The sequence below is a fragment of the Leptonychotes weddellii genome, chromosome 8, assembly GCF_054177405.1.
Source record: "Leptonychotes weddellii isolate Sample4059 chromosome 8, ASM5417740v2, whole genome shotgun sequence".
Classification (NCBI taxonomy): domain Eukaryota; kingdom Metazoa; phylum Chordata; class Mammalia; order Carnivora; family Phocidae; genus Leptonychotes; species Leptonychotes weddellii.
This window is the reverse complement of record NC_138376.1, coordinates 83,137,339-83,150,160: the sequence shown is the minus strand read 5'-3', so window position 1 is coordinate 83,150,160 and position 12,822 is coordinate 83,137,339. Positions and strand designations below refer to the sequence as shown.

General features: G+C 42.0%; 1 protein-coding gene and 1 long non-coding RNA gene across 7 annotated transcripts in view; one reads left to right on the top strand and one right to left on the bottom strand.

Moving 5' to 3' along the window:
* Positions 1-12,016, top strand: part of PPIL6 (peptidylprolyl isomerase like 6) — a 33,096-nt gene extending 21,080 nt beyond the window's left edge. For 4 of the 5 annotated variants that reach the window (XM_081828788.1, XM_031023906.2, XM_006729465.3 and 1 more), the window contains 2 exons: positions 5,266-5,401; positions 9,944-12,016. In XM_081828788.1, the coding sequence (XP_081684914.1) occupies positions 5,266-5,401; positions 9,944-10,055 (248 nt within the window). In that variant the 3' untranslated portion in view covers positions 10,056-12,016. Of the gene's footprint in view, positions 1-5,265; positions 5,445-9,943 lie in introns of those variants that run through there. The other variant, XM_081828789.1, reaches the window with a different exon arrangement.
* The window catches only part of LOC115939549 (uncharacterized), a 28,057-nt gene that overhangs the window by 10,378 nt on the left and 4,857 nt on the right, over positions 1-12,822 (bottom strand). Inside the window, exons 2-5 of one of the 2 annotated variants that reach the window (XR_014147890.1) lie at positions 12,387-12,560; positions 8,553-8,744; positions 8,299-8,360; positions 3,760-3,794 (exon numbers count right to left, since the gene is read on the bottom strand). This is a non-coding gene — a long non-coding RNA (uncharacterized LOC115939549). Of the gene's footprint in view, positions 1-3,759; positions 3,795-8,298; positions 8,361-8,552; positions 8,745-12,386; positions 12,561-12,822 lie in introns of those variants that run through there. The other variant, XR_004074342.2, reaches the window with a different exon arrangement.

Sequence of the window (12,822 nt, the reverse complement as noted above, 5' to 3'; positions counted from 1 at the left end):
GGGGCGCCTGGGTGGCTCAGTTGGTTAAGCGACTGCCTTCGGCTCAGGTCATGATCCTGGAGTCCCTGGATCGAGTCCCGCATCGGGCTCCCTGCTCAGCAGGGAGTCTGCTTCTCCCTCTGACCCTCCCCCCTCTCATGTGCTCTCTCTCATTCTCTCTCTCTCAAATAAATAAATAAAATCTTTAAAAAAAAAAAAAGAAAATCATAAGGAAGAGAAAATACATTTACAGTTCTGTACCGCATTGAAAAACATCCCCATGTGAGTGGAGCCTGCAGATCAGAGCTAGTGCTGTTCAAGGGCCAACCGTATAAGGAAACATTAAGCATGAGAGCATTTAAAAGTCAGGGGAGTAGTTACTTTTGAACCAGACAAGGCACTTAAGCTGGACTGAGTGGGGATGAAAAGGGTGTTTCCCTTATAATAACTAATAATAAATACAACTATACATTAGTTTTCTATGGCTTTTGTGTCTAAATTTTAATACAATGAAAAGGTTTTTGTTTTTTTTTTTAAAGTAATATTGAACCAATACCAAAGTGAAGGGAAAAGGAAAAGCCAATTTCCTTCTAAGTGCATGTGGAGCCCGCTTTATCAAATGAAGCTGGGCGAGTGACCCCATTTATTTATTTATTCATTAATAAAACATTCAACTCTTAGTTAGGTGCCTACATGGTGCTAGGACCTTAGGAAACAAAGATGATATGACCAAGCTTCCAGCCTCAAAGATTTTAGGTTTGGTGCAGACAGATACTGAAACAGATTAGCTCCAGGCACAGTGCCAATGGCCGTTACAGAGGAAGCACTGAGCACTGTGGGAAAAGAACCACCAGCTGCCTGGGAGAGTTGGGGGCGGTGGCCCAGAGTAGCTTTTGAGTTGGGTCTTAAAATAAAACATTGCAGATGGGGAAGGGATGTTCCTGGATGCTTTCCTGACAGGCTTAATCCCTGATGAGAATCCACCCTATCGGTCCACCCCACGGCTGCTGTCAGATCACCCGGACTCCTATTTGGAGGCACAGTCTCAGACAACTTGGCCCTTCTGTCCAGCAGGAGACACATCTCTTAGCTCCTCCCCTTGCCTGCCCCCTGCACAACCCTGTGCCTCTGCTGATGGTCCCTCACTCCTATCCTTACACTGTTACGGAGATTTAGTCTCCAGATGGAGGCGGCTGTCCTCTGGTGCCAGGCGGAGGCCCAGTGTGTTTAGGGAAGCCTCCATTACTCAGGATATCTGCAGGTGCAGAATTAGAAACTCAATAACCCATCAAATGAAAAGGAGAGATGCCCCCAAGGAGAGATGAGTAACTGCTCAGAACAGAGAAGCATGGGTTTCCCTTCCCTCTTTCAGCCCCTGGGGGATATGCACACAGCGGCCAGCCCGTCCCTCCTCCTCCACATCTCTCTCATTGAACCCTATTACCATGAGCGGCAGGATTGAAACCCGGGGCTTGCTAAAAATGACTACAACCACAAAACTCATTTTTATTAAGCTGAGCACAGTGAATTTAAAAGAATGTAATAAATTATTCAATTAGATGATTATTTTATAAATTGGTTAATCATTTTTTTAACTTGAAGAAAGTCTGTTTTGCACCACAACTTTTTAAACAGTCTTCCCAAATCCTATTCTGAATGTTAGAAACTATTAACCCTTTTTTTTCTCCTTGTATAATATCCCTAATCCTTCTCACTGGCCAAGGATTGGCAATTAGGTGGTTTGGGCTGACTAAAGAAAATATCATTTATACAAAAAGAAAAAGAAAAACATTTTAAAATACTGTATTATCCTTGTTACGTTAAGTAGGCCAGTTTGTTAATATCAGCTTGTGCCCTAATTCACAGACGCAGCACTTAACATCCATTTGTCTAATTCTTAGATCTCCTTGCCTTTAAATGAAAGTGTTCGGGGTGCCTGGGTGGCTCAGTCGGTTAAGCCTCTGCCTTCGGCTCAGGTCATGATCCCGGGGTCCTGGGATGGAGCCCCACATCGGGCTCCCTGCTCGGCGGGAAGCCTGCTTCTCCCTCTGCCCCTCCTCCCTCTGCCCCTCCCCCTGCTCGTGCTCACTCTGTCTCTCAAAATCTTTAAAAAAAATAAATGAAAGTGTTCATTAATAAAAGACACAGAGCCTGATGTACTGTCAGTACTGAGTAACTGAAAATAGTATGGTCTGGGTAGCCATTTATGGGCTATTTTTTAAAAAATTGTGAGACTTATATATGGAAAGTGCATATGCACAGTTAAAACATAATTATAAAGCAAATCCCCGTATTACCATCCTTGTCAAGAAAGAAAAATTGCCAGCATGCCAGAAACACCCTATTTATCCATCATCAACAATACTCCACCTCCCTCAGAGGTAACCACTAGCCTGCCTTTTTTCCTTGCTTTCCTTGATAGTTTAACCACCCATGTGTGTATCCCTAAACAATACAGTTAAATTTTGCCCGTTTTTGAATTTTAAGTAAGTGGAATTACACTGTAGGCATTCTTTGTGTGCCTTGCTTCTTTTGTTCATGCACTGCCTATGAAATTCATTCATGTTCTCTATAGCTGGAGTCCTCTTGTCACTAGTGTTCAATGTTATAAATACACCCTAAGTGTTTATCCCTGCAAGTGTTCATGAATACTGGCTATTCCTTCCTAATGTCACACACACAATCAACATGTTTACTTACAAATGCTTCATTAAAGCAACAATTAAAACATGCTAAGTAGCACACTTTCATGTACTTTTATATAATAATAAATAGTGAATAGCTGTTATCAAATATGATGGTAAAAATAGAACAGTTGGTTTACAAAACTGATACTGCAGGATTCGGGTCAGATTTTTACTTGGTATGATTGCCTTCAGCAAATTACATGGAAATGTCCTAACCTGTCTGATTATACTTTTCTAAAAAAATATTTATTTGAGAGAGAATGAGAGAGAGAGAGAGAGCATGAGAGGGGGAGGGTCAGAGGGAGAAGCAGACTCCCCGCTGAGCAGGGAACACCAATGGGGACTCGATCCTGGGACTCGATCCTGGGACTCGAGGATCATGACCTGAGCTGAAGGCAGTTGCTTAACCAACTGAGCCACTCAGGCGCCCCTGTCTAATTATACTTTTACCAGAGAGAATGCATGGCAGTCTTCCCAGACTTGTGGTAGTTGCTTCCTTTGTAAGCATCAATGAGCTTTATTTTAAACAGATTCAGAAACCGATTTTCTTCAGCACATAAAGTCTGATTTCTATTTCAAATAGTTACATGTTACCCTTCATGTTGTATGTTACAAATGATGCCAGTTTTGACCACAGAGCAGTAACTCGATTCCATATCTTATGGTAAGTGGTAGAGGCGGGAATTCCTGAGTCATAGACAATGTAATGAGAGGGTCCTGAGATCTTACCATAGCTTTTAAACTTCCTTCCATGCCTCAGTTAACATGACCTAAAAATAAAATTATTACTAATTTTGCAGGTTTAGCCAGCACTCAAATTTTAAATTTTTCTATTTTTGCCTGGCAATAAAAAAGACGTTTTTTGTTCTTCCTACTTCAAAACATTTTTTTGTAGGTTGCTGAAATTTTTCCTTTCCATTCACAGCTGCTAAGAGAGTGAAAATAATCTAGAATAGTTAATTATCCCACTCAGACAAAGTGGGGGGGAGAAGGGTTGTTTTTCCCTGTCCTCAAAAAATTATGTGAGCACATTAAACTTACATTTTTTATATAACTGAAAAGTCTTAAGCTCTGCACTTAACCCTCAGAACACACTAGCCTCAGGTCCTTAAGTTCCACAGCAACATTCTGTTAAAACAATTGTTAACATAGTTACTTAATTTTCACACTTTTGAGGTAAACACACTTTAAATTTGTAAGTCAAGGGCTCCCTATACCTACATGTTAACTTTAAAAGTTAAGCTTTTTTTTTTTTTAATTAACATACAATGTATTATTTGTTTCAGGGGTACAGGTCTGTGATTCATCAGTCTTACACAATACACAGTGCTCACCACAGCACATACCTCCCCAATGTCCAGTTAATTAAGCCTTAAAATTTCTCCCATAATCATAGAACTTTGGGTAAAAAAATGTTACAACCCTATAAATTTTCTTCTTATTGCTTACAGAATTTAAGAAAAAAATTTATCATATATCTGAGAGCAATGACAAATACTGTTTTGTTAAAACTCTGAATCTTTACCTTGGGCAGATTTCTGTGCCATGTAATTTTCTGTAAAAGTAATGGATTATTTCTTAATTCCCTTGAAATGAATACAGAGCATCAATGTAATTATATAGGCTCATTTGTACAAAAGTGCTTTATATGCACCTCACAAGATTTCAGAGGTTTTTACTCAGTTGCAATTTAAAAGCTAAAAGTAACTACTACGGATACGGCTTCATTGCTTAGTTGGTTTAGCTTTGAAACGTTGAATACTTAGCAACTGCAGCTTCAGGAAATCTTGACAGTTAATGCTCATACCTCTCAAATATTCCCAGAATTTTATAAGGTTATTGAATGAAAACTTTTAGTGAATTCCTCTTCCACCACTTCCTCTGTGTTTCTGAGTTTGGAGGTAAATCTTACTTTATGCTAGAAACGGCACTTCCTGAAAAGAGTGGCCTAATTCACCACCATACAATTCTCTTTACTTGCTAACCTTACACTAAAAAAAAAAAAAAAATTAAAAGAAAATCACTTTCCACAAAATCTTGGTCAATCTATATAAGGTTTGAGATCAAACTTTATTTAAAGACTACTAAAAATAAGCATGACTTCCTTTCTTTTCATCGCCAACATTTAAGGCCACATCTGTGCCAGCTAACGTGCCAGGAGGCCTTAGGAGCAAAGCTATACGGAGACCGCCTGCACACAGTAGAGAAGAAAAGTTGTATCAACAGCAGCGCAGGTCACAAAGACACCCCAGAGGGCTGCAGAAGGTGCTGTGAGGGCCGGGGTCAGATCCAAAAGCCTTCCCAAAGAGGGTATTTTCAGTGACCACACTGGTAGTTTGAATGAAATACTACGGCCACACGGCACAAGAAAATATGCTGATCTTTATTCCTCAGCGATGTCCTTCCTTTTACATTACTAATTTTCTTAGCAGACTTGGTTTTAGCTACAGTAATGATAAACTGAAGGTGGAGAAATGTTGAAAATAGTTCTAATGAAGACTTTCTAGCTTATCTTTTTTAACAGCCCAGTTGAGTGAAATATGAAACAGAATACAATTTGGAACTATTTCAGTGACCTACTATGTATTGTCTTTTCTAGATGAAAACTTTTCAATTCCTCATAATAAAAGGGGAGTTCTTGGGATGGCCAACAAAGGCCGTCACAGCAACGGGTCACAATTCTACATCACACTACAACCAGCGCCCTATCTAGATAGAAAATACGTGGCTTTTGGGTATGTACATTGTAAGCTTGTCTATATATATATGCAGTTTGGGGCACCTGGGTGGCTCAGTCGGTTAAGCACCTGACTCTTGATTTTGGCTCAGGTCGTGATCTCAGGGTTGTGGGATTGAGCCCCAAGTCAGGCTCCGCACTCACCATGGAGTCTGCTTGTCCCTCTCTCTCTGCTCCTCCCCCTGCTCATGCCCTCTCTTTCTCTCCAAAATAAATAAATAAAATCTTTTAAAAAATGTGGTCCACATAGTTTATGGGCAACTGAAGATGTAATTTAAAAGCAAAAATAATACAAATACAAACATTTAGAATAAATATTTCATAAGAAGCCTGCTACCTATAAAAAACACAGAAACCATTAAGGTACAGCCATTATTATGTTCTGACTATCCATCCATCCATCCTTCTATCTTCAGCCTCAAGGACATTGTCATTCTTATTTACTATGAATAATACCATAGTGCTTAATCACATAGATATATTTAGATGCAGAAGTGAGCTGAAGCCATTTAAGTGCCTGTCCATGAACACTGTGAAGAGATGTATGAAAACTATCCAAATTACAAGTAACTTTTTTAACTGAAAAATTTAAAATATGGAAACACCTCAGGTAATAATGACTAGAATATTATTAGCAAGTTGCTTATAGGCATGTGGACCTAAAATGGATGATGGACATACTCTTTATCACTCCAGTGTTTATGTCTCTATTTGATTAGTGGAGTGAACATAAGTAGAAGCTTACTTGGTCTTCCCTGAAATGATGCAGAGTGTTAGAATTTTTCTGAATAAGTATTAGATTATTCCAGCTATTCCACAGGGATAATTACTGACTCTTCATCCCATGAAGAAATTTCATAGCAGTTTTAATTTAAACCACAATTATCCCTTCAATGTAATGCAAGTGATATTTCTAGACCGAAAAAGCAGAAAGTGTATTTTCATCCAAAAGACGATTTTATATTGATAGATGCATAACCTAAAATGATGTTATCTTCTATTTTCCCTGGTCCTAATAAACTGTATTCTGATTTTGAAAACGCATTCTTCAATTATTTTAAAATCCAAATAAAACTCACAATTTCTTGGATCATTTAAATATCTTCCTGTCATCTTAACCACATGATTAGGTGATCCTTCCTATCTTTCCAAAAGGTTCCTTCTCAAACGCACACGTGACTACTTTAAAATGTTTTATGTCTCCTTTTTCACCATGTCCACCCCCAGATGTATATACCCTAAAGTCTAGAGTGGCATTCGGGGCCTTTACTGCTGACCCCACATCTGTTTCAGCTTTCACTTCTGTTAGCCTCCTGACTCATTCATTCAACCAGCATTTTATTAGGCACCTACTATATGCCAGTCATGGTGCTCAGTCCTGGGGAAAGAGTGAAGAGGCACAGTTTCTGCCCTTTAGGGAGTCTACAGTGTATTAGAAAACCAACAACTCTAAGTGAGACATAGGCTATGCCAGTTCTGTAAGAGTGCACTGGGGATACAGGAGAGACAGGACACAGCACTCCCCAACTCCTCTAGTAAAAGCAAACACAGATCCCTAGAGGATGGCAGTGGAGTGGAGGATGTGGTCTCCTTTTGACGATCGTTATTTTCCATGTGATTCACCTTCCTCCAGGGGTATTTTGCTCACTCAATTTCTTTGTCACCACCACACTGGTTTTAGGGGGGGCACTGCACCTCTTTTATTGTTCTAGCCCAAGTATGATCTCAAGCGATCCCTTAAATCTCCAAATCAGAGCTGAGTCTGGGCTGAAATATGTAAACAAGACCTTAAAGAACACTAGGGAGAAGCACCATAACAGGCAAGTAGATACTCTGACAAGGTGTAACTCCTTCAGGGGTTATCATCCTCCTCCACTGTAGGGCTGCCTCTGGTGTTAATGCTTTCTCTTCCTATCATCTCAGAGCGTCCCCAGGTTTATCTGAGCTTCTGGAATCCCAGACATGGTTAGCAAGGTCCAGAGACAGACCCTCCTTTTGAGCCCTAGTTTCTGGTACATGAACTTGTCCCTTCAGATGGATGACACTAGGAATGCCCTTCGGGGAGACTATCTTGCCCAATGGTTTCATAGGGAAAGAATGTCAAAACACAAGCCTGTAAGATCTCCATTCATACATGCATAGGTAGAAGGGGTATATGTTGGGGACATGGGGGGGTGGTCATAGAAAGCTTCATGAGAAGGTGAGATGAGTATTGAAATTCAAGTAGAAGTTAGCCAGAGAAGACTGAAGTCAAAATGAGTAAAATCAAATTTTAGGAAGAGTGAAGAGCCTTTGCAGAGGGGCCCTAAGGAATAAAGAGAGCCTCTTACCTATAATTCATTTGGTCTGGCTAGAGCTTAGCCCCCTAGGGGTGAATGGAGAGAGACAGGAGGGTTGAGAGGAGGAGACGGTCAGGCCCAGGTCCCAAAGGGCTCTGAGTGCACTGCTGCTAAGCAGGGACCCCCACCCAAAGGAGATGGGAAGCCATGGAGGAATTAATTGGGAGCAACACGACCAGGGTCTTCAGCAGAAGTGGGGATGAGACTGGCAAGTCCAGTTTGGAAGCGATGATAATAGTAATAATAGTACCATAAATGAAGTCCTGGCCCAAGGCACTGGCAGTACAGAGAAGCGAGGGGTAAACAGAAAGACTCAAGAGATACTCAGAGGTTGGATTCAACAAGACTCTAGAGACGATTTCGATGGTGGTGGTGAGGTCATGGGAAGAGTATCAAGCAGTGGTATGTAGCAGAATCTTCTGCAGTGATGCAAATGTACTACAATCTGTGCCGTCCCGTGTGACAGCTGCTAGCCCCATGTGGCTACTGAGCACTCAAAATCTGACTGGTACAACTGAGGAACTAAATTTACTAAGTTTTAAATTTAAATACCCACCTGTGGCCAGTGGCTACCATACTGGGTAGTGACGGTCTAGAGAAACTCCTAGGATCTTCAAACTGGTTGGATGATTGATGCCGTTCACCAAGACAGAAAATAGGAGCATATGGGAGAGAAGATCATGGATTTAGGATGGACAAGTTATGTTTCAGATTAGGATACCTACACGTGAGGCAGAAGGCAGCTCTGGGATACCATAAGTAGGTATTCAAGGGGGCGCAAAGGCTGGAAATGGAGACTTGGAAACTCACCATGGCAGCTGAGCTGCAGCCAGACCAGAGTACCAACACTCCCAGGACAGCCTCTGGGCCTTCGCTTATCTTGTTCCTTTCGGCCAAAATCCCGTTCAAGGCTTAAGTCAGAAACCTCCTGATTACCAGAATCAAACTGCTTCTTTGTCCTCCTTGGCGCTCTGTAAACACTTGCATCTTCTACTCTAACACCTGTCACAGTGGAGAGATGCACACAGTAGGTGCTCCTTCAGTATTTGTGAAACCAATCTGGAGACCAGGCTCTACATCCTCTTTGGTCAGAGGTGAATCTGTCCGTTTATCCCTTGCTCCTCATCCTCAGAATGTACCTTGTGTTGGGCTCTGCGTCATGGTTTCTGACGGCGACAGCCAGAGAGGCGGACAAAGAGATGACTCCAGCATGTTCAGTGTCAGCACTGCTGTGTCCATATAAAAGTTCATGAAATGGAAATTGTACCTTCCCCTCAGCCACTGCCTCAACTCAAACACTGGCAAAGGGAACCAGTCCTACGTTTAGGGCTGTCTCTCTAGCCCATGTTACTCTCTTGCAGTTGAGAGAACCATCGTTAAGTACAGCTCCTCTCAGGGAGTTCCAGCTCATGGCCAGTGAATATCTACAGAGATCCAAACTAGCATGGCTTTGAGCTTTTATTCACGTATTCAGCGATGTGATTAGGTGCCTACTATGTCCCAGGCAGTGTGTTAGGCATTGAGTACTAAGTAAAAGCATGAACTATGTCCTCATGGGAGAATCAGAAATTAACCAAAGAAGCATACAAATAAATGTCAAATTATCCCCGATAACTCCTATAAAGACAGCCGGGAGCTTGACATAAGCAAGGAGTGACGAGGAGTGATGACTGAGCTGAGATCTGAAGGCAGACCAGGAGGTAGGGACGTGAAGGGGAAGCGGGGGGCAGGGCACAGCAGACAGACGTGGCAGGAAAGCAACATGGGATACTGAGGTACTGAAGTCAGTCTAGCTGGGGCAGAGAGCCAGGGGAGCATGCCCTAGGACAGCACTGGGGGGCAGCGGGGAGGCAGCCCATGGCAGGCCATGGTGGGAGATTTTTGGTCTTTATCATAAGGATAATGGGAAATTACTGAAATATTTTAAGCAGGGAGGTGAGAGCAGACTTGCAATTTTTTTTTTTTTAGGTTGCATTTTTAAGGGATCACTCTGACAGCAGTGAGGATGACAGATTCAAAGGGTCCCAGAACAGATGTGGAGGAACCATGGCAAAGTGGACACATCTAGGGCTATTTATATTTATGACTGATAATCTGATTTATAGGAAATAGCCATAGCTAAACAGGATAAGACTGGATTTAGGAATGGAAGCTAATGTGAAAATTTCTGACTAAATTTTCCATTTTTTCCTTCTATACAGGCAATTGACTGAAGGAACCAAAGTTCTTCAAAAACTAGAATTGGTTCCAACAGAGAATGAAAGACCAAAACAACGATGTATAATTGTTGACAGTGGAGATCTTTATGCCTGATTTTCATATCAGTATTTTCTGACAACTTATTATTATGCATCTGATCGGCTGTTTCTATAATTAAACAGTGCTTGATAAAATTTAATTTGAAAGCTGTACAGATGCTCTAGGTTGGCCCTCCCAACACCCAATCCCTCTCCATTTTCCTTTCTTGCCTCTGCCGCAGAGACTATAAAAGCAAAACACTTAATTTCCCAGCCTCCTTTGCAACCAGTAGTGGCCATGGGATACCATCTGGCCAGTGAGACAAGAGTAGAATGCCAGTGGTCCTGTCCCTTCCCCTCAACCAGTCTTGAATGCAGACAGGTCGGAGCCCTGAAGGAAAGGCCAAGAGATCTGGAGATGTCAGCCCCAACTCTTGAGCTGCAGAACCAATACCAGCAAGCACCTATCTCTGGACTTTTTACTGTGAGGCAAATAGGCTCCTGCTTGTTGACATTACTACTGGTTGATTATTTTGCAACTTGTAGCCAAAACCATTCTTAATTTAGCAGCAGTACCTACTGGCCTTCCAATCCTAAAGCATTTGGAACAGAATTGTGTTGTTTGTAAACTACGTTTCTGCCCTAAGAAACATGGTAAATAACCAAATAGAAAAGAGGCAATAGAAAAATTCATCATAATAGTTCACAGTTTATACACAGCATTCAGAAAAAGGCATATACTTTGGATATTGTTATCTGACATGACGAGAATGCTTAGCTCTGAGCTACACCAACCATAGGAAAACCAAGGGCTTGGGTTAATCATCCCAACCCAAATAAACCCTGTAGTGGTTGACTCCTGAGATGTTACTGGGGATCCTGCTTTATCACCTGCTCCTTAATCTGAGATTCTCAAACCCATCACCTGGGGAGCTTTTAAAACACAGACTGCTGGACCCTGGCCTTGATCTACTGAGTCAGAGTCTCTAAGTGTGGGAAAGGGACTCTGTGCATTCATTTCGCTCAACCCAGAGGTTCTTGTTTAGCCAGCTGGGCACTAGTCATTTGGGAATCACTGCAAGACATAAGTAACTGGTTTCAGCCCTCTCTTTGTAGTGACTGAAGTGCGTGACTCTGTTGGTGGTGACCTTGCTCAGCTGCCTCCACCCGCCGCCGCCACTGAATTCATGCTCTGCTCAAGGCCATTACGTTTTGGGTTTTTCTTGCCCTTTGCGGAAGGTCTGTCTTCCAAGAATGATCTCTCTTTGAGCCAATCTTAAGGAGACGGGCCTCTAATTGACTTGGGGGTTGCCAAAAGGAGGCATATGCTTTTTTTTTTTACTTTTCATTTTGAAATGATTATAGATTTATAGGAAGTTGCAAAAATAGTACAGAGCAAGCAGTCCTGTGTACTGATCACCCAGGTTCTTCGATGGAGATATCTTACACATTTGTACAATATATACAATATAGATTGTACGATATATATGAACAGTTTCTATATACAATATATAAACCAGGCAACTGACATCAGTCCCGTGTGTGTTATCATTTTATCATGTGTAGATTCATGTGACTGATACCACAGTCAAGTCATGCAACTTTTCAAAAAGACCTCCCCTGGGCTATCCCTTTATGGTTACACCTACTCCCCTGCTCCCCACCATCCATCCCTAACTCCTGACAACTGAAATGTTTGTTTTTTTTTTTTTTAATAACAGCTTTATTGCTATGTGGTATATGCTTTTATACTAAGATTGGAGGTGGACGGGGAGAAAGCATACTGCCTAGGTCACATTCTCAAGTGACCCAGAGGCAGCAGAGTGTTAAGAATGTGTGTTCTGGGGCGCCTGGGTGGCTCAGTTGGTTGAGCGACTGCCTTCGGCTCAGGTCATGATCCCGGAGTCCCGGGATCGAGTCCCGCATCGGGCTCCCTGCTCGGCGAGGAGCCTGCTTCTCCCTCTGACTCTCCCCCCTCTCGTGTGCTCTCTCTCTCTCATCCTCGCTCTCTCAAATAAATAAATCTTTAAAAAAAAATGTGTTTTCTGGAGCCAGACAGCCTGGCTTTGAATCCTAGCCCTGCCATTCCCTAGATGCATGGACTCAGGCAAGAACTTCCCTGTGCCTCTATTTCTTTCATGTCAAAGCAGAGTACCTACCATATAGAGTTGTTGTGAGGGTCCAAGGAATCAATAATTTGTAGGCAGGATCTAGAATAGGACCTTTTTATGCTGTATGTGCTCATTAAATGTATGCTCAACAAATTACTGGTGTATAACCTTCAGGGTTGGCCTAGGAAGTTGTATTTTTTTAAAAGCTCCTCAATTACTCTGATTAATAATGAGATTTGAGAAACACTAAAGAGGAGACAGTTCCTCTTCCTCTCTTCTGAAGAGTTTTGGCCAACCTGAGAGGTTAAGCTGTTTGCATGAAGTCTCCAGATCCTCTCTCTGGGCCTTTGGATGGGTTCCTCTGGTCATACTGATGACATTTCAAAGCCTACTGGGGAGCTAGGCTTGCCATGGGGCCTCTCACCAATAGTGAAGCATGTGATGAACGAAACTGATGCTCTGCAGAGATCCTAGTTAAAACAAATTAACAAGCATTAGTCATGTAATAACAAGCAGCAGAGCAATTCTTACTTGCTCTTACTTGCATGAACCCATATACTAGGGAATTAAACATTTTATCTGATATTGTGAAAGAACGGAGATATTTGCATGGGTGTAAGAAACTGATTCCAGCTCTTTTTTCAACTTACCTGCAATGCAAAGGTAGAACTCTGCCAACCTTCTAAAGGATGGCAAGTCCCCGGTCCCTTTGTCCGCTCCCACTTCCTACTC